The sequence below is a fragment of the Vitis vinifera genome, chromosome 4 (genome assembly GCF_030704535.1).
Source record: "Vitis vinifera cultivar Pinot Noir 40024 chromosome 4, ASM3070453v1".
NCBI lineage: Eukaryota > Viridiplantae > Streptophyta > Magnoliopsida > Vitales > Vitaceae > Vitis > Vitis vinifera.
In genome coordinates, this window is record NC_081808.1 from 2343274 (window position 1) to 2365310 (window position 22037).

The 22037-nt window shown below is 32.5% G+C and overlaps 1 protein-coding gene and 1 non-coding gene across 2 annotated transcripts; both read left to right on the top strand.

Moving 5' to 3' along the window:
* Nucleotides 1–665: 665 nt before the first annotated feature.
* Nucleotides 666–785, top strand: LOC132253702 (small nucleolar RNA snoR77). The gene has a single exon (XR_009465588.1). It is a non-coding gene; the product is annotated as a small nucleolar RNA snoR77 (small nucleolar RNA).
* A 3306-nt stretch (nucleotides 786–4091) lies between these two features.
* On the top strand, nucleotides 4092–21078 carry LOC100267958 (L-arabinokinase). Its single transcript, XM_010650150.3, has 29 exons — nucleotides 4092–4508; nucleotides 5333–5440; nucleotides 6287–6355; nucleotides 6592–6675; nucleotides 7111–7187; nucleotides 7835–7901; nucleotides 9157–9214; nucleotides 9335–9402; nucleotides 9484–9546; nucleotides 10495–10548; nucleotides 10653–10755; nucleotides 10836–10945; nucleotides 11063–11182; nucleotides 12212–12268; nucleotides 12995–13167; nucleotides 13263–13431; nucleotides 14104–14187; nucleotides 14314–14439; nucleotides 14638–14768; nucleotides 14852–14933; nucleotides 15936–16023; nucleotides 16769–16812; nucleotides 16928–17023; nucleotides 17114–17190; nucleotides 18197–18397; nucleotides 18597–18762; nucleotides 19537–19608; nucleotides 20360–20563; nucleotides 20736–21078. Exons 1-29 carry the CDS (start codon nucleotides 4401–4403, stop codon nucleotides 20883–20885), a joined length of 3009 nt encoding a protein of 1002 aa, XP_010648452.1. The 5' UTR covers nucleotides 4092–4400; the 3' UTR covers nucleotides 20886–21078.
* Nucleotides 21079–22037: the final 959 nt, after the last annotated feature.

The following is a 22037-nucleotide window of genomic DNA, read 5'->3' on the forward strand; positions in this document are numbered from 1 at the left end:
AAAAAATAATTTTTTATCATAAAATTTGCCATAAAAAGTAATCTTATTTGTATCTAATCCCAATCATTTTTTTGCACGTGCATTGTCACGTGTACACTTAAGTATATAGTATAAGTTCTAGTCTCTTTTCAAACGAATACACTAATTCGGGCTTGTCCGAAGTGCAAATAAAGAAAAATGTGAAGGGCAAACGCGTAAATCCAGCAATGGCCCTCTCTGGCTATATATATGGCTTAAAGCCCCACAACCCGCTGCATCATCTAGCTAGGGTTAGGGTTTTCGCCTCTCCTGGGAGACAAAGTTAGGGTTTTTATGATTTGCTGAAATGTTTCTAGGGATTTACTTATCTCGATGTTCTGTTCTTTCTCCTCGTACTGTGCTGTTGTTGGTAACATGCATATGGGGCTGGAGTTTGGCTCTTTGGCTTATCAAAACAGTGCCTTTGAGATGAATATAGCTCCCTATATCGAATCTTCCAACTTCCCACTATATTTCGCTAAGATCTCCTTTAAATCTAGCGGAGCTAATCGGTAAGTCGGGAAAATTTTGATTCCTCTAAATCTTCAACTGACTTTCCTCCCCGTAATGTTTGGTTGCTGAGAAAATTTTGGAATTTTAATGTACATGTTCGGTTATTTTGAAATTTTCAATCTGAGAAGTCATTCAGGCAGCCCCCTTAGCCCTAGCCATGGCAAGGGAGGTGTTATTCTTCTCAGATATCGATCTTTTGCTCTTCAGACCTGCCGAATCATTCTTGAAGCTGGTCTAGTAAGCATAAGTACATTCTTCACCGGATTAATCTTCGTGCAAATCGACATTTTATTGAAAGAAATAACAGAACTGACAATTATTTCTGAGATTAATCTTATTTTCAAAAAATTAAATCCATGTTCTCATTTTTTTCCAATTTTAATAATGCGTTTAAATTTAAAATTAGTATCGAATGAAGAAAATTATGAAATAAAATTAAAAAGTAGGTTGTCTTGCTTTAGATTGGAAAAGGGTAGTTTGGGAAATAATAAAAAATATATATATAAAAAGGAATCAATTTGAGTTTGATGTTAAGAAAAATGAGATGAGTAATTAGTAAATACACATTTTAAATTAGATATTTACAAATTATTACCCTTTTTGAGAAATTCAATGAGATGATTGGAAGGATATTTTGGGAAATATATCAAAAAGTAGAAAATGATGCCACAATGCATAAAATTTTAAATATTTTAAGAATTGGGAAAATGTTTTAAAAATTAGGAAAATGAATTAAATTTTAAATAAGTGAGATTTTAAATATTTTAAGAATTAGGAAAATGAATTAAATTTTAAATAAGTGAGATGTCTTGCGAGAGTTTATGTAAACCATGGTATCAAATACACATTTTTTTATTCATATTATTTTAATAATAATTAATTATTTACAATAACTCTCGAAATAAATATATGTTTTTTTAACTCTACTACCAGGAATAATAATTTTAAGTTTTGAATCATTGGCCTTGATTGTATGTGATTTTGGAGGACCCTTAAACATGATTCTTGCTTTGATCAATTTTTTTCATTTAATTATAACTTTAAGATATCAAAATTATTTTTATTTTTAATGCAAAAAATTATAAAATATAGTTCTAAATAACACAAAATTAATGCAAAAGTTAATTATAATCTCTTTTTTAAATCAATTGATTTTTAGAGAAGGTTTTGAGTCATTATTTATTTTTGTTTTATTTTTAAAGACAAATAAAATTAGAAAGGTATAACATAAACAATATGTTTATGAAATTTGAGTTAGCTCGATAATTAAGTTAATGAATCATAATACTCTTTTCAAACTATATCAAAATCTCTTCTAATAATGCTAAGATGAGTATCATAATTAACTAGTTAATTGTAACAAAGGTTATAGAATAAAACAAATCATGTAAAATAAATAGGGTTAATATATTAGGGTAGGCCTACGGTAATTATGCTTTAGGGGCAAATAAAATTGATAATGGACTTAAGATCTACCGTAAAATTCGGGTTAAAGGTTAACAAATATTTATAATTGAGTTAATGGATATAATTTTCTAATAATGCCAAAAATATCCAAAGGGCATGAAACTTGTATAAATTAAATTTATGTTATGTGACTATGTTGTATCATCTACTATTAATGCACCCTACTTGTTTTTTTTCTTTAGACTTTTGATTCTCTAATGATTTATTTTTTTGAATGATAGAAACAAATAAATTAAAATCATGTGCAAAGTAAAATATTGATTTGAGAAGCTTTTCAAAATACAATTTAAAATGGAAATATTAAAATTATTTTTAAATTTTTTTACTTCATATAATAACAATATATATCGTTTGAAAATTATAAAACATATGCAAAAGATCTATTAAAAAAATGAATTGTTCTCTTTCAAATATATAAAAATTACATTTTAAAAATGCTATATTAATATTAAAGTTTTATTAATTACTCTCAATAATGTTACTAAAATATTATATTATTAATAATACAATAAAATAAAACTAAAAATAAATTTCGATTATATAAAATATCTATTTTTCACTTAACATTTAATTTATTCAATTATAAGATATGAAAAAATAAATTAAATTAGAAATATTAAAAAAATATAACTAAAAAAGCCTATTAATATGTCTATTATATTTTCCTTTTTCAATATTTTTTTAATAAAAAGAGAAATAAAAAATTATTAAAATATTTTATGGGGAGTAAAAAAAGAGTGAGAGTCAAGAAAAAGACAAACATTCACAAGAATGAGACTCAGGACAGCAATCATTTTTCCCAATTTTCTTCAAATATATTTTTGTCTTTATGTTTCATGTCCATATCATCAATTAAGCTAAATATGTGGATCTTAAAATACATTATTTGCTTTAATTAACCCTAAATAATAATTATCCAAAATTTTAGTTAATTTGGATGTTACTTATTAGGAAGGTCTAGTGACGGTGACATCCCCTAAACCAAATCAAATATCTTATGTTAAGACTAAGACAAATATCACGGTATATTAGTTAATCAATATAACAAAAGTTATGGAATAAAATAAATCATGTTAAAAAAATAGGGTTAATTTATTAGGGTAGAAACATAGTATTAATTGACATTTTTTTAAATTTAGTTTTTATCTTTTAAAAGCATCAATTAAAAAAATTATAAAACAAACTTTGAAATGAAATAGAAATGTGATTATAAGGAAAAAAATTAAAGAGTTTGAAAGAAAAAATTAATTGACATTCCATAGTGGAATTTTAATTTAGGTATGAAAGTTATTTTGTAAAATATTTATCATAAGATGTCATATTTTATTTATGGGATAAGGTTAATTATATTTGAGAATAATAAATGTAATGGAATGGAATTTCAAACTTTACTTATAAAAATAATATCCAATTATGTATGAATAACTTGTTCACCTTACTTTTATTCCTTAAATTTAACAATAACTTACTTTTAAAAATACATATTTTTTAAAAAGTTTTATCTAAAGTAAAATAAGTAAATAATTAAGCGATAACTAATAATATAAATATCAAGAGTATGTTTAGTTGTGTGATTTAAAAACAGTTTTTATTTTTGAAAATAGAAAATTGTTTTTAATATTTTTAATATCATTTTATCATTGTTTTTTAAAAATAATTTAAAAAAAATAAAAAATAATTTTTGAAAAATAGGAGTTATTTTCATCAGTTTTTTCAAAAGAAAATATGGACTTATTTTCCGTATTTTTTGAAATTTGTTTTTGAAAATTATTTTTAAATTAAATAATGAAAAATAGTTATTAAAAAGAAGTAAAGAGAATATACCCAAATGGATCCTAATATTTTTGTTAATTTGGTGATGTAAGGTCACGTGAACTGCGGCACATGTCACGTGAGCAAAACCCAGTTGAAACCAACTCAACCTCCCATATAAATGCCCGCGCTTATCCCGCGCTTATCCGATTCCAAGTTTCCAACAGAAAAGGAGAAAGGACTAGAAATGGAATTATGAAAAGATACCAGGGGTTATAAAGGAAATTCACATTGACATTTACTTTGAATTTTAGACCACGTAGGAGTTTTAATTCTAATCAACGACGGAAGCTGATTGTAGGTTTTGATAAGGACAGGAGAGGAGCAGAGGATCAGATCTCTAACTGTTTTCTTGTCCGACTTGGAAAGCTGCAGAGTCAGATTGGCATCAGCAACAGCCATTGGCATTTATCCTCTTCATCACCATCATCGTCATTGTCATCATCATAATCATCGGCTTTTATCTTCCGATCTTCTCTTCCCTCTTCTTCATTTTTCTATAATTGCTATCCTAGGGTTTAGGATCATTTCATCTACTCTCTTCTTCGCTAGGGCTCTGTAGTTGTGATATATAGCAAGTGCCGATTAAGATGAGGATAGAAGAGGATGGAGATCGTGTCTCTGCGTCCAGGCAGCATCTGGTCTTTGCTTACTATGTCACTGGCCACGGCTTCGGCCATGCCACTCGTGTTGTTGAGGTCTCTCTTTCTTTGCTCAATTTTTTGAATGAAAATATATATTTTTTAATTAATGTGAAAGAACTCTGATGTTTGCTTGTGGTGATCATGATTGGTTTTCTGAGTTACTGTTTGGTTGTTGAGAAAACCGAGGAGTACGAATTCAACTTAGGTTAGTGGAAGAATTGAGCAAATAATCTCCACACATTGTTGATGTCTGATTGTTTGTTCTTTTGTGTCAAAATCCCTCCGAGAAGTTTGGTTGTCCTGCAAACATGAAATTACTCGTCCATTGTTTATTCCATGTATCCATAATGGGGTCATTACAGGAAAAATGATGGTTCTGGTTAAAATTCCGAATGAATCCATAGCATTGGTTTTGACGATTACTTCATTTGCTCCAATGGCCTCCATAAGTGTTGGATTTGTGCCTTCAAATGTTAGAATGAAGATTCAATTTTTTTGATTAATTAATTAACTTAGCATCCATTTGGGTGTACTTCCTATTTTCTTCTCTTAAAATCAGAAGATAGTAACAACTTTTATATAAGACACAAGAACCTATAGAAGCTTCCAGTTTTAAAAACTATTTTGAAAAATTGAGATATCAAAAAATTACCTCAAATATTAAAATTTTTGAAACTGATATTTAAAGCATCTGTACATTTTGTAAAAAAGGTCCTGCATTTTATATAGAATTTATTGCTATTTTCTATTTTAAAAAATAAAAAATTGGGTGTGTATCCAAACAGACATTTATTTATGGTTTTAATTTCAATTTTATGTTTAATTTCGCTACTTTTCCAGTGGGTGGTCATGTCTGAGTTTCTTTTTGTTTTGTTTAGGTTGTTCGGCACCTCATTCTTGCAGGACATGATGTTCATGTTGTTTCTGCAGCCCCAGACTTTGTTTTTACTTCTGAAGTACAGTCCCCTCGGCTCTTCATTCGCAAGGTTGGTTTGGTGCTGACATGTTGATTTGAGTGTGAACAAGTTGTACTTTTCTTTGGCTTGATATATCTTCCTTTTTCTTTGTTACTTCCTAACAGTATAGGAAAGGACCATGGGAAATTAAAATATGACTTACTTAAAGTTCCCACTGCAGAGTATGTTAGAGTGCTCATGTCATATTTGCATGGTGAAGAAGGATTGAAACCCTTTATTTGATTGATCTTCTTGAATATTCCTAGGGTTCTAAATATCATCTCAATTTTATTCCATGTTAACCAACTGAGATGAATCCAAGAAGATTTTAATGATTCAAACTTGACTTATGTACAGTTCAACCTGCAGAGGTTGTAGAGTTCCTAGTAGAAATGTGTCATGGCTGCATAAGGGAAAGAATTGAGAGACACCATAATGGACTGATCCTACACTCGATGCTTTGAATATATATATATATATATATATATATATATATATATATATATTTTCTGTTTCTTATAAATAGATGCTGCTTTTTCCTGTCGCCTCTCCCATTCATTTTAGTGGGACCTTGGAAAGGAAAATTATCTTTGATCTTTTGTAGGAGCTTAGTGGAAGAAGTTTATTTCTATAAAAGGACATATTCTTTATGAGGGATTGTGCATAATACAGTTCTTTTCCTCTACACCCCATGGTTGTTCACCATATAAATCTGGAAATCATACTCTATGGATGTGTCTAAAAATTCATCAATTATACAGGTTCTTTACTCCAATTAATTGAGGTTGGATCCTTCACCTTTATTGGTCATGTAGATCAATCTAAGTTTCTAAAAATATGCTATTTTATTATTTTGATTCTTTTGGTGCATTCCAGGTATTGCTAGACTGTGGAGCTGTTCAAGCCGATGCATTGACAGTGGATCGGCTTGCCTCCCTGGAGAAGGTATGAGCTAAACACTGTAATAAATTAAACAAAGTTTTCCTATTTTTAAAAAAAATATAAAAATATAAAAAATTGTAGCATCTTTTAGTATATTTATGATGTCTGCAGACAATGGCTTGAGATAATTTAGTGTTGCTGCCAAATTTCTTAGAAAAAGTCATTCTGGTTTTTGGTTTATCGTAGTATTTTTCTGATTTATTAATTTGCCTTTTTTTTTTTCTATAATGAAAATATAGTATTCTGAGACAGCTGTGGCACCTCGAGCTTCTATTTTGGCAACAGAAATAGAGTGGCTGAACTCCATCAAGGCTGACTTAGTGGTATGCAAATGTTTATTGCCTCATTCATCTCTTTAATCCATTATTGATAATTTTAATTAGTTCTAATAATAAAGGTATTTAACCAAATATCAAGGTAAATATTTTAAATTTGTAATGCCTACCAAAAGAAAAAGAAAAGCTAAATATTTTTAGTTTGTAATTTGATAGGTAAATTTTTATTTTTTTTGTCCCCATTGGGATTTGAAGTTGGAACCTCCCATAAACCCATCCCAACCCTTTACCACTTGAGCGCGTTTTGCCTTTCTTTTAATGCATATCCTTTACTTATCAAAAAAAAAAAAAAACCCTTTACCACTTGAGCCAAGCCTTAAGGGCGTGTAAGGGTTTGGTTATGAACTCGGACTTCTATTGAGAATATATTTACCATTGGAAGGAAAGGTACATTGGTGACTTTTTCTACTGTAATGAAAACAGGTTTCTGATGTTGTTCCTGTTGCATGCCGTGCAGCAGCTGATGCAGGAATTCGGTCTGTTTGTGTCACTAACTTCAGGTAACTTTTCATTGCTAATATATTTATTTTCCAATCAGCATAATGAGCTCCTACTATTTATGTTATTTTCTCTCAGCTTTCCTAAACAATTGAAACAGGGCTCTTACAAAGAGCTCAATATAAGGCAAAATTTAATTAGAAATTCTTGTCTTTTAACCCGAAAAGTGATGGGTGCTCAGTGTTTAAGAATCACCCCTTTATAATTTATGCCTGAGTGTGTGAGCAGAAGTTTTGGTTGTTGACAAATGACGAGGGTAAAGATGAAAACTTGCTGTAGACCCGAGGTCCTTGCAGGTTGTGATTTAAGCCAACAATTTTAGTTTGTGTCATACTTTTCCACGAGTCTTCCTATATCTTGCACTGTTATGTAGTTTTCTTTATAACTGGAAAAAAATAATCCTTGGTCATCAATCTTGGTTATATATGGGGTTCTTATTTTTTATTCTCTTTTGAGGTTTTCACATTGAATTATTAACTATACTTCACAGCTTACTTTAGATCATGTATGCATGTCAACCTAAATATCAACAAAATGTCATGATTCGTAGTTTTAAATAACAATTAGTGACAATTAGCTGTCAGACAACCATATCACACACTAGAAATTTCATGCAGACTTCATTCTATATTTATCTTAATCATTGCAGTTGGGACTTCATATATGCTGAGTATGTAATGGTGGCTGGAAATCATCATCGTTCAATAGTTTGGCAGGTAACCATTTACTTGTCTTATAATGAATTTTTATCCTAGTGGAATTATGCTTCTATTTTTCATTTTGAGTGTATTGTATTGGGAAACAAAACCCTTGTCTTTTGTGTTCTTTCATTTGGTTTTATTTTTCTGTAGTTTGAAATCAATATCAAGTAGTGATTTGGTGCTTATTGAGAGATTTCTATGCAAAAGTCTAAAAAACTAGAGGTTTGGGGTGAAGTGGGCAGTTCATCATGTGCCAAGGAAAGAGTGAGCTTGGGGGTGTGTTGGTGCTAGATGTAAGGGTGTTAGTTGGGGTTAGGTTATCCAATAAAAAATTCTAGGGGTGGAAACCAAATTCTTTGAGGCCATTTGATTTGCCAATTAAATGGTTAGAAGGTTTGTTGGGTTGCAAAGGTAAGGCTGAAGTGTTTGAAAGGCATGGTGGTTTAGTTCATGTTGTTAAGTAGTTCATTGTCTATCATTGTACTTAAGGATTGTGAGTTGGTTTCTATTGGGATTAAATGTCAGATGAAGCTTAAGGGAAGAGTGAGCTTAAGAAGTTCTTGAAGGTTTTAGCTATTAGGTAGTGGGTCAATAATGTATCTCAAGTTCATTTGGGCTATATCCCTAATGAAGATAATTTAACAGTCTCCTATATCTGAGATCCCTAATGGTGTCCTGAGGCTTAATTTTGATGGATGTCACTTGGGTGAGATGGGTATTGGAGGATTCCTTCAAGGACATAGATGTAACGACATTCAAGCTTTCTTAAAGAGGGCCAAGTTTGTGCTGCCTTTTAAGGTTTTAAAATTGCTTTACTTGAGGGATCTCAAAGTTGCAAGGTGCTTGGGTATCACCAGCACAAAACTAAATGATGGTTTGGTGTTGCTTAACTGGTGGTTATAGAAGGTATTGGAGACAATCATCGGATGAGGAGGATTGTGGGCATTGGCATTGGTAGGATCAATCAAATCGCTTTTTTGTGTGAAGCCTAGATCAGCTCTTAAGACAGCTGATTGGTTGGCGATACTTTTTTCTAATACAATATGAGTATAGGTTCTTATTTGAGAAAATGATTCAACTGTTTCTTTGGCAAGAGAGCATGAAGCTTATTGTCAAGTTCTCTTTTTACAAACCATAAAACATGAGTTGATCTTGCTTGTTCTTAAACTGTTTAGGCGCTTGGAGTTTATAGAGATCTGCCTTCTGTGTTTCCTTTTTACAAACAATTCATAGTATAATAAATCATCCAATCTCTTGACAATTGATACAGATAGCAGAGGATTATTCTCATTGTGAATTTCTAATCCGCCTTCCAGGATACTGCCCAAGTATGTTGGTTCAAACACACCCTAATGCAACGTGTCTTTGGTTCATTTACTCTTCTCAACTACATATCTGGTGCTAGAAATTTTTAATGATTGGATTCAATATGGTTATTAATCTTGCAGTGCCTGCTTTCCGTGATGTTATTGATGTGCCTCTTGTTGTGAGGAGGTTGCATAAATCCCGAAAGGAGGTATAGTTCATGAAACTTGATAGAACCACTTAATGGAATTAATTCATTATGTGATTTTTCCATAACCTTTTCGTGTTCCAGGTGAGGAAGGAGCTTGGAATTGGGGAGGATGTGAAGCTAGTTATCTTCAATTTTGGTGGACAGGTGAGTTAGTTTGTTGTGATATGTCAGGCTGTCTCTCTTCTCATTTTGTTTTTCATCTTAGTTTAAAAGGTTTGTTTAAATTGCCAACAAAGGTAGCATTCTTTTTACATGATTTCAATGTGGGACTTTTATTTATTTATTTATTTATTTCTAATTCTAGGATTCACCATGGATGGTGTTCATTATGTACCATTCAAGGGAATTTAAAATTCTTATGGAATTTGAATGACACTATTGGCAGAATTTCCAAATGTCTGTCTATAAGCATTGGATTTGCCAAAATCCTGTGTTTGAGCTATTGATGGCATTTGATTACTGATATCTTATTGCAGCCATTATCTACAAGTAAATACAACCTCAAATTGGGTTTAAGTAAAGCTGTTTTTTTAAAGGGTCTGAAATTGTCTAACCTGAAGCAAATGGTTGACCTGTTTTATTAAAAACTATCATAATAATAGTCTAAGAGTTTAAAATGTTTTAGAATACATTTAAGAGTAAAAGTGATCGAGTTTGACATAGCTCCACCCAAAGCCAATTGCTTGTCTAAAATATTTTTAAATTAAAAAGTGAGAAAAATATAAAAATGAATGAGTTCATTGTGAGAACATCCTTTTTAAGGTCTATACTGTTGTCTGAAATAAATGAATTTGGTCTTGATTTTTTCCTCAATGGGCCAGTTTTTGGACTCTGATCCGAATTTGATAATGAATGCATGGCCATAGCTTAGGTGTGGCTCTTTCTAGCCAACCTTAACTCTATCAGGACTCATTCTTGTGCAAATTGGTAACTCTATATTTGGTTAGTGTCTTGGTATAAACCTTTTTACTTTTATGCTTGGTCAGTTAATAGTCCTCATTATAAAGTTTGAATTTATGTTTTGGCCCTTTGGGTATTAGTCATTTCAACTAATTCCAACTGCATCTCTTTATTGTTGCTTATCATTTGTAGCCAGCAGGCTGGAAGTTAAAGGAGGAGTACTTGCCTTCTGGTTGGCTTTGCCTGGTACCTTTTCTAGCATCTGTATCATTTATATCATCTATAGATCTGCTTAGACTGTTGTGCCCTGCATGCTTTGGGAAAAGGTGTTTATTTGTTCTATGGTTCAGGTATGTGGTGCTTCTGACAAGGATGAACTTCCTCCAAATTTTCTGAGGCTTGCAAAAGATGTGTATACACCTGATCTTATAGCAGCATCTGATTGTATGCTTGGTAAGTAATGGACTGTTTGTTGGAAGATGAAGGAGTCAATGACTGGAAATTAATTTCCAGAAGCATTTTCACTATTTCAGGAAAAATTGGATATGGCACTGTAAGTGAAGCTCTGGCGTTCAAGTTACCATTTGTCTTTGTTCGTAGAGATTATTTCAATGAGGAACCATTTTTGAGAAATATGCTTGAGGTATGTTTTTCTTTTTCACCTCCCTGACTTCCTCCTCAGCTGAGTGTGTGAAACATGGTTAATAATCATCATTTGCCTTTACAAAAGGATTGATTTATTTTATTTTATTTTTAACAGTACTATCAAGGTGGCGTTGAGATGATTAGGAGAGATTTGCTCACTGGTCATTGGTTACCTTACCTTGAACGTGCCATTAGTTTGAAACCATGCTATGAGGGTGGCATTGATGGTGGTGAGGTATTGCTCTTTGCTAAAATATTTTATTTATGCATCTTCTGTGGTTCAAATGAAATTGCATAAGACTGGATTAATTCCTATTCTGTTGGATATCTCATTGAATTGCCTCTTGTAGTGTCTCAATTGATTGATTTCATTTTCTTTGTTATTTGTTTAATAGTGTCAGGAAGGTGTTTTTGGGGTAAGGTTGCACGAAAGTTGATTTCTTGGGTTTTAGGGTGAAAAATTAGCATTCCAACACACTAACTTCCTTAATGACATGTAAGAAAAAGAGCTAACTAGTATGGAAATCATTGGCATTAAGAGTCAAGAGAAGTATCTGCAGTAACCGTAAGTCAATTTTGAGTGAATTAGAGTGGAAGGAATATAGCACTTATGTCCAGTATAGGGGGCCTTGGCTGAGGCAAGCTTGTGAATTAAGCAGCTCAATACATGATTAGGAAGAGTTTGAAGAGAACCTTTCCTAGAAATAAAAAAAACTCAGTGGCTAAGGTAGGAGATGTGTTTCTGGAGTGTTATTGTTCTTATTTTATGTTTTAAGATCCCACATATAAGGTACTTATAAGTGATATATTGATATAATGTGCACATCAGACAGGATTATTAATTGGACTTTACTAAAATATATGAATTAAGAAGGACAAAAATCTTAATCCTTCAAGAGAAGTGATCGAGAAGGACAATTAGCAAATTCTTAGTCTGGAAGGACAAATCAAATTTCTCCTGATTTAAGTTTACCTTCAAAACCCAATCTTCAAGCCTGTAGTTTTGCAAGGGAATTTTTGAAGTTGTATTCTTCTTCATTTCATTAGGTGGTGGATAAGATCCAATTCCAAAAATAAATAAATAAATAAAACATAAGTTGGCAAGGTTCTGCTTTTTGATTCATATCATGTAGTCTTCTGTCATCTTTTTAGCTGGTGTGACTACAATTTCCATACTGGTCTTAGAATAAAGCTGATGTGTCTCTCACTCATAAGAAAAAAAAAAAAAAAGCTGATGTGTCCCCTAATGCAATGTTATTATCAGGTGGCAGCTCGAATATTGCAGGATACTGCTATAGGAAAAAACTATGCATCAGATAAGGTAAATCAAGTTCTGATGATTTGTCTGATATGATCTTGTTCCATTTAATATTGTTCATATTTATAATTTAAGGTGCAAATTTGAAAATTATGTTTCTCTCATCATTGATCTAATTGGAAGTTGGTGCTGGTTGGTATTACAAAAATGTTTAAAATCTATATTTAGTGCCATCTATGTCAGGAATAAAAAATATAGAGATAGGGCTTCTTGAAAATGGTTTTTTTTGTTCTTTAGAACAGAAAACAGTTCACTAACTTAAAAATTACAAATGACAAATAGTTTTTTAATAATTTGTTCCAAAAGCAGGTTATTTTTTAGAACAAATTTGAGGTGTTTTTAAATGGCTTTTTTGGTATGGTATTTGGCAAAACAATTGAAAACATGGAGAATACTTTGAGAATTGTTGCATTGTAGCAGTATCTTCAAGGAGAATAAGCCTAGAACTCTGTTTTTCATATTTAGGGTTTTGAATAGAATTTTGTTTTTTAAGATAATTAAGAACTGATCTTTGAGAACTGTTTGTAAAAACGTTTCCAAGCAGGTCCATAGGGTTTCACATCATTTTGTTTCCTTATTTAAAGTATTACAGAATAAAATATCAGAATTCAATTGTATGTGCTACTTGGGTTTGACCTTTGGAACACTAGTAATCACAGAATAACTGGAGATATATTATGCATGATTCTTCCCTCTCAATGGTTGCTTTTCTGCCTTGTTGGACTACAGTTTAGTGGTGCAAGGAGACTGCGAGATGCAATAGTTCTTGGCTATCAACTGCAAAGGGCACCTGGTAGAGATGTCTGCATCCCTGATTGGTATGCAAATGCTGAAAATGAACTTGGTCTGCGTACTGGATTGCCAACCATTGAAATGAACGATGATAGCTCCCTCATGAATTCGTGAGATTCTAATTTCTCTTGGCACTTTCTTAACCAGTCTTGTCCAAAGTATCCAATGCATCCTTCTGTTGACATCTTTCTGTTTCTTTTTTTAGGTGCACCGAAGACTTTGATATTCTTCATGGAGATGTTCAGGGCCTTTCAGATACAATGAATTTCTTAAAGAGCTTGGTGAAATTGGATGCTGCTTATGACTCCGGAAAGGATACTGAGAAGCGTAAGATACGGGAGCGAGTTGCTGCTGCTGGACTGTTCAATTGGGAGGTCCTGTTCACTTCTGTTCTGAAACTCATTGAGTCTCTCTGGTCACCATTTTCTGTTCGGTTTCATTTGGAAACTATTCAGAAATATGATGTTACATAAGACATGGAGTTGGTATATTCTTTAAATTGCACCTAATCTATTTGAAAGAAATTTCTATTTGCATCAATCTTTCTCACCTAGGAAGTGAAAACAACTTATAAGTTATAATCAAATGTTTATATTAATAATTTGATATTAAATGCAGTAAACAATGTGAATGCATGGCTGCTTTTTGGTATATACATTAGAGAGAAGTGGGCTTTAAGGACATGCTTGTGTCTTATACTTTTAATGATTACAAAGTTTGACATATATGAATCATGCTATTAAGATGCGCTTCAGAGAAGCTGTTTTATTATTAATTTGAGGCAATTTTAGATTGACTTCCAAATACGAGTAATAGCCAAGAAGATTATATTTTGTTGGTATTGTTAGACACGAAACACTTAATGCTGATGTATCTTATGTTATAAACTTACTACTTAAACAGATTAGACAAAACTACATGCCTCTTTTTTTGGTTTTGTCTATATCTAGTGGATATAGTAGACGACAGTACTGTGAGCCTTCTCCTTGTCCTCTTGAATGTTAACAACCGCATCAATATATTCACTATTGGAGTATCTTTTACAGGAAGAAATCTTTGTAGCAAGAGCCCCTGGAAGGTTGGATGTAATGGGAGGTATTGCAGACTATTCAGGAAGCCTTGTTTTGCAGGTCAACATTTTATCTTTGCTAGTCCCATCTGCTGACTTGTTGCTTTCTTGACATTTATATCTTCTATGTACCCTGTTGTGACATAGCCTTTGAATTTTGTTGGTTTGATTTTCTAATATGTTATAGATGCCTATTAGAGAAGCCTGCCATGTTGCTGTTCAAAGAAACCATCCAAGCAAGCAGAGGCTCTGGAAACATGCCCAGGCTCGGCAGCATGCAAAGGGACAAGGACCAACACCTGTTCTGCAAATTGTATGTCTTGAGCATGTCTTGGAATCACAATGAAGATTCAACATATATTTGACATTCTTCTCTTTTGGTGTCACCACCAAGTGATAATCTAAATCAGAGATAAATGGCTACATGTGTGCCTATGTGCTTGCACACAAACATGCATAAATACATACTTTTGCTAATCTATTTGTTTGCTCTGCATTTTGAGCATATCAGGTATCATATGGGTCAGAATTGAGTAACCGTGGTCCAACCTTTGACATGGATTTATCCGATTTCATGGATGGAGATCAGCCAATGTCATATGAGAAGGCAAAAAAATATTTTGCCCAAGATCCATCACAAAAGTGAGTCACTCTTCTTTATTTGGTTTATCCAATTTATCTACAATTTTGCATGCAACTGATGTTTTATGTGGATTCTATTTCAGGTGGGCAGCATATGTTGCAGGGTCGATCCTGGTTTTAATGACAGAATTAGGTGTTCGCTTTGAAGACAGTATCAGCATGCTGGTACAATCATCTCTCTTTCCATTCTTGACAATATCAAAATGTGAATTGTGGAACACAATCTTTGATCAAGTCACAAAAAATCCAGCATAAAATTTGTATTTTGCAATACCCAAAAGATACTAGCTCCATCAATTGTCTGTCATTTTAACATTAAATATCAAAATGCCTTGGCACTTCAGTTTTCATGTGTCTAGCATGTGATAACTTAAATGGATGTGGAAAACTAACACATTGTGAGGATAATCATAAATCCCAGAAAAATGAAAGCATTTAACATAAAATAACCAGCTATTATATATAAATGAGTATTTGCTATTATAGTAAAAAAAAACTCCTATTGATCCAAGTTAAATCACATTGTAGTCCTCCATGGTATAAACTTCATTAAACATCCTCACTTTTCATATTTTGCATTTATCAGTACTAAGCATATATGTAAGTCACTGCAAATTGATGGGTTCCTTTGTCATCTTAGCATCACCTAGGCATTGCTCAGTTGTCCCCATAACCCAGAGTTGCATAGTCACCTTCACCTAAATGTGGATTAATCTGAATCCTTTATCACTGAAAAAGGTTATGGCTTATTGGGAGTATGATTTGTAGCTCTACAATTTCTGTCTCCTAGTAGGATAAGTGGAACCAAGATTTGGCTTTTACTGGTAAAATGCTGTAACACAATACTGTTTGTGTTGTCCTGTTAATGGGCATTGCATTTTTTCTCTTCTGTATTCATCACTTATGTGCTGTATAAAATAATCTATATGATTCATTGGGTTGAGTCCTCTGATTGGTGGCATCACCTTCTCTTACTGTTCTGCAGTGCTAGTGCCTGTGACCTATACCAGTTATTGCACTTTGTTGCAGTGCCCTGAGTGCTCAAGATGTTTTAAACTTTATGTCAATGGTCATTGTTACAAATATCATCCATAATTTGACAGAATCCATTACTTCAGCCACATGGTTCAGTTGTTTGCTGGAAACTTATTTCCTAGGAATTTTCAGGTTTCTTCTGCAGTCCCCGAAGGCAAGGGTGTTTCTTCTTCGGCATCTGTGGAGGTTGCTAGCATGTCTGCTATTGCTGCTGCTCATGGTGATTACACTATTCTCATTCTTTAGATTTTAGAACTTTGGCTTTTCCTTGGTTATTTTTTACAGAGTTATTACTTTAGGGACCTGAAGTTATATTCTTATGGGTTGTAGATATAGTACAAATAAATGAAAAGAGCTATGTACTTTGGTTGTATGGTATATCAAGGACTCAAACCTGATCCTAAGTTTGTTTTCCTTTTATAAGATCTAGATGGATAAACTCTTTCAATACATTTGGCTAGGGTTGAATGGCTTAACGTTTTTGTATGGTTATGTTTATATTGGATGGGCTTTGATTTCTCTGTTTCCTTTTCAAGAACAATTTCCACATCATTTTTTATCTTTCCTCCTATCCTCAATAAATTCTAGTAAATTGATTACTCTCATAATAAAAACCTGAAATTAAAGCACGCTATCATGTGCAAGTGTGTGAAGGGTGATCTTGGCAATTGATTCACTATGCAGTTATATTGAAAATGAATTCTTTTTTAATTTTAGCTTCAAACATACTATTGTGCTTTAGATCAAAACCTGACAGTTTATGAAGAAAGCTTGTTTTACTTTGACACAAATACTTGCCAGTTTCTTCCTTCTGCTGGGAAATATTCCCAATTCTATGATGAGGTTATGTGAAACTGCAACTTTAGCTTGGTCATCCAGTTGTTAGATTGAATCATTTTATCCATTTATGAAATTCTACTTTTCTTGGAGAGACAATTTAGTTGCATTTTTGTTGTACTTTCCAGGACTGAACATCAGCCCAAGAGATCTTGCTTTACTCTGCCAAAAGGTTTGACCATGAGCACAGTCTTCATAATGGAAGGCTTCCTGTTCCCTGTACATTTGGTTTCTGACAATGCATTGCACATTATTTTATTAGTTTATTCTTTAAAACTATTTGATAGGTAGAGAACCACATTGTTGGAGCTCCATGTGGTGTAATGGATCAGATGACTTCAGCATGCGGTGAAACCAATAAACTTCTTGCAATGATCTGCCAGGTATGTATCAAAAATCCAACAATAAACAACTCCATTTATGTTATGAAAAATTGACAAATAGTTCAAAATTGTTGCTTGTAACTCATGCAGCCTGCTGAGGTAGTAGGACATGTGGAAATTCCTGGCCATATACGATTCTGGGGAATTGATTCAGGAATACGGCACAGGTATGCTAAGTGGAATTTACCTATGCTGTTTTTTTCAGTGTGAGGACTGGAATATTGAGGATGGAAATTGATAACAAGAAAAGCAGCAAATTATATGAGTTTGGGGAATCATAATGAATATATCCATTCTAAGCCTCTTCTTTTCATTCTTTTTTTCTTAATTTTTTTAGGGAACTCATTCTTCATCAAGCCTTGGATGTTCTTCCAAGTCCTGTAATTATTGGTCTACGTCACCTATCTATCCAAATGATCCTCTTCCATTTTCAGATAAATCTTACAGGATTCTGGTTATCCCCATCAAGTTCCCTCACTGTCTCTGTATCCAGTCTTTAGATGGATCTTTTTTTGCCCATTTCTTAAAATCTGTTTCATGGATTAGGGTAAATTCTTGGGTTCTGGTGTGTAGTCGAGTGTCAGATTTGTTTAATTCACAAATCTTAGGACATAGGGACATGGCTAAATAATTAGTTTTCATTTCTTTTTGTCTGATCTTTTGGGCCAAATTTGTAAGTGTATATTTAAGATACACTGTCTGATATAAATATAAACTTGCAATGGGATAGAAATTTGTTTTTTAATTGTTGGACATATCACCTACTGGATAGCTATCTTAAAATTAGGCATTGTTAGCCAAATATCTTATACCTGAATTTGTGTCTTGTCATGTTCGATACTGGTACTTCACTAGCACAAAAAGATTTGTCCTGTCATTTCTAAGAGTAATTTTTGTTCTTGCTCATGTACCATCTTCTTACTACACAATTATGGAATCATATATTTCACTTCTAAAGAGCACTATATTTTCAAGGGCTAGATTCTGTCTTTTTACCTTCACATTATTGATTATCTTCAAATTGCCCAAAATCACTAACTGTATTACTTTACCTGTTATATTGACCATCCTATGGAAGTTTGGAGTAATACCATGTTCTATATTTGGTTAGAATAAACTACGTAATTGTTTTACTTTTTCTGAATTTTGAAATTGATTGGGCTTTTTTTGCAGTGTTGGAGGTGCAGACTATGGATCTGTGAGAATTGGTACATTTATGGGTCGAAAGATGATAAAGTCCATGGCAGCTGCAGTGTTGTCCAGATCATTGCCAAGTTCTAATGGGATAAGTCATTATGAGTTGGAAGAGGAAGGCGGGGAACTACTTGAAGCGGAAGCTTCGTTAGATTATTTATGCAACCTTGCACCTCATAGGTAAGATCCCCTTTACAGTGTTTCCATGTAAGGTTATTGATAATGGTAACAATTTTTTTTTTTAAATCTCAGAGTGAAGAGATTAAGTGAACTCAATCATTGTGAAACTGTCATGGTTGAAATCTTGTGATATTCTTGTTTATTTATCTGATTTTTTTTTTTTTTAAATTGTCCATTACGTATTTATCTCAAAATACAGATATGAAGCTCTTTACGCTAAGATGCTTCCTGAATCCATGCTTGGTGAGACATTTTTGGAGAGGTATGCTGACCACAATGATTCAGTCACTGTAATTGATCACAAGCGGAGTTATGGAGTGAGAGCAAATGCTAGACATCCCATTTACGAAAATTTCCGAGTGAAGGTTAGTAATTCATTTTGACAGCATTGTGGTATTGAATCTGTTTCATGGGTATATGATTTTGTTGTGTACTTGGCTTATAAATTATTTCTATGTTTAGAGATTGCATAATTTGTAGGTAGTCTTGTTAATAAAGAGAGCTTAAATCTGGTTTCCACAACTCTTTTCTTCTAAAGAGAACTTTATGAAACTGGATCATTCATATGCATAGAAGTTTTGTCTGTCATTATATTCCAGTTCAATTTAGAGCTAAAATGAAGAGGAAAGGAAGTAGAGCTAAAATATTTGGATATTGTTAGCGATAATGCTTGGATATGTCCATGGTATGGGGCTTCATTGATAAATGGAAGACAAAGCGATATTAGGTGTTCCATTGATAAATGACATGCTGCAAATTAAAATAGCAAAGACACAGACCAAATCACCAAACAATGGGACCTTTACTCATATGGGGAAGAGGCTCATAGGTGATTCATAGATTGATGGATTCACGAGTCTGAATTGCCAAAGCAACTGATCCATTTTGATTTTTTATTATTTTTTTTTATCGTGAATTTTTCAATTTTATTGTTTTCTAGAACACTGAAAATTTCAATTCTAATGTTTCTACTACACCGAAGAATTATTTCTGTACCATGGCTTCTCATCAATCCTTTAGATTGTATTGAAAATCTTTAAAAATATGGAGCAAGATATCCTTATTTCTGACAAGCTGTATTACCTCCATCTTTGTTCCTGATAAGCTGAATCACACTTCCCTCTATAACTTGACAACAGGCCTTCAAAGCACTACTCACTTCTGCAGCATCGGATGAGCAACTTACTTCTCTTGGAGAACTTCTGTATCAGGTATTTGTACTTGTACTAGTGTTCCAGTTCACACTAAAATGCTTTTTATGTTAAATCTATTTCTGCATATATACTTCTGTAAACTTGCTTTCTTCAATGGGATACTCTGATGATTCTATTTGTTTATGATGGCCATCCTACGATGAGAGGAATCAGAATGCCTGTCTGTTTATTTCCTTTCCTGCCGATCCAATTGCTGCTGCATTTTGAAATAATATGAACTTGTAAATTAAAACTATTAGCTACCTGTTCATAATCTCCATATAGTAGTAGAGCTTCTGAAGTGGGAAAAAACAACAAACAAAAAAAAAAACCAAAACACACACACACAACAAACTAGAGAGAATTTTGTGTTCTAATCACTGAAAAAGACAGGTTGGACTTTTTGAAACAATCCATTAGTCACTGTGTGGGATAAAAAGCCATAGCCTCCATGTCAGATCTACCATGTTCTTCAATGTGGTGATATTGCCACGATGTAAAAAATTCAAAGACTTCTGTGACAAAAGACCAGTTCAAGATCTTCTTTTTGTTATAATCAATAAAGGGCATATTGTTGTAAATATTAGACAAGTGCCTAATCTCCTACATATTTCAATTGAGCTGCTTTTCACTTGGTGAACATCTGTTAGTGAAATCCATGCACCAAACATCCCTCTACTCATGTTCATCAAATCAATCATACCTTCTAGGGTAAAACAAAAAGGAAAAGGAAATATCGTTTGTGTTGATGTTCATCCCTGTTTTGCAGTGCCACTACAGTTACAGTGATTGTGGGCTCGGATCAGATGGGACAGATAGGCTTGTACAATTGGTCCAGGAAATGCAGCACAATAAAGTGTCTAAATTTGAAGATGGAACCTTATATGGGGCAAAGATCACTGGAGGGGGCTCTGGTGGAACAGTTTGTGTGATAGGCAGGAACTGCCTAAGGAGCAGCCAACAAATCCTCGAGGTAATTTTATTTAAACACTGGAACTCCAGAATTGTTCCTCGTATTCTTCTTTGATTGCTTAACTGGTTTATAGCATGGTCTTGCATTCCTCATTTCCGGGCTCTGTTCTTTTACAAGACACCCAATACATTGTGCTGGAGTAGTAACAGGCTATTTGGTACTTAAAATCCAGATTCAGCAGAGATACAAAGGCGCAACGGGCTATTTACCTCTGGTGATTGAGGGCTCATCACCAGGTGCAGGGAAGTTCGGTTATCTGAGAATCCGCCGTCGATTCCCTCCAAAGCAGAGTGTCGTCTCTCTTCAAAGCAACTACAATTGATGAAGCAATCATATTACAGAATAACAAGTACAGCAACCAGAATTATCGAAGGGTAGTAGATGAAGTTTCTGGGCGATTCTTATTCCTCAATGTCACTGAAAACACCTTAGGAATGATAAAATTTCCATCAGGAGACTGACTGTTATTGAACTGATTTCATTTATTCATAAAATTAGCCTCGTATTTTAGTTTTTGTTTTTGCACCGAAAAAATTCATCCAATCATAAATGATCAGATGGTCAAAGGACAATGAGTAACATTGCTGAAACCTTCATATTTTCTTTCCAGAATCTAGGGTCAAATTGGACATTTTACAAACATAATATAACTTGTAGACATTGAAACAATTCTTCAAAAGTAATTTTTCCCCTTTAATTTTTAGTCTAAAACCTTATTTTAAAAAATATAATTTTTTATAAATTGGAAACCAAAGTTTTAAAACGCGCTTTCTTAATGTATAATAAGATGCGGTTTCTATAGAGGCATTTTCCTTTTCCATTTTTTTTTTTTTGTTTCAAGTTAAAAAGCAATAAAATGTGATAACTTGGGATTTGATAAACCAACTTAATAGTTAAGTTATTAAGTAAATTAAGAATATTTGATAAAAATAAATTAATGATGTGATTTAAAGTAATAAGTAATAAATAAAAATAATTAATTTATTTTTTAAGTTTATATCTTTATTTTAATTTTTTGTCTTCATTTGTGCTATTTGCTATTTTATGATTTCTACTGTTACTCGACTTTCTTTGTCCTAATTATAATTTATGAGAAAAAATATGTTAATTTGATAATTTAAAATAAATTTTATCAATTAATCTTAATACTTAATGTAAAAATTAAATAATAAATTTTAAATTAATAATATAATTTAACTTAAATTCAACTTAAATTATTAAGTAATAAGTATTAAATTTTACTAAATACACCCAAAAAATTCAAAATATAAAAGAAATCAATGAAATTAACCCAATTTTTTTTTCTTAAGTAACATAAATAAAAAAATAGTCCAAATATAAGTTGATCTAATTTTTGTAATGTTGTGTACAAAAATTTACATTAATTCTTCAATAATTCCCAAACTATATAATATTATAGAAATAAAAATTTGATTGAAATTTAACGAAATATTAAATTAAAAATATAAAAAAG

Coding starts and splice junctions, on each gene's coding strand:
- LOC100267958 (XM_010650150.3), top strand. CDS start 4,401: ATGAGGATAGAAGAGGATGGAGATCGTGTCTCTGCGTCCAGGCAGCAT. Junction 9,215..9,334: donor CCTTCCAGGATACTGCCCAA/GTATGTTGGTTC, acceptor TTAATCTTGCAG/TGCCTGCTTTCCGTGATGTT. Junction 12,269..12,994: donor AAAACTATGCATCAGATAAG/GTAAATCAAGTT, acceptor GTTGGACTACAG/TTTAGTGGTGCAAGGAGACT.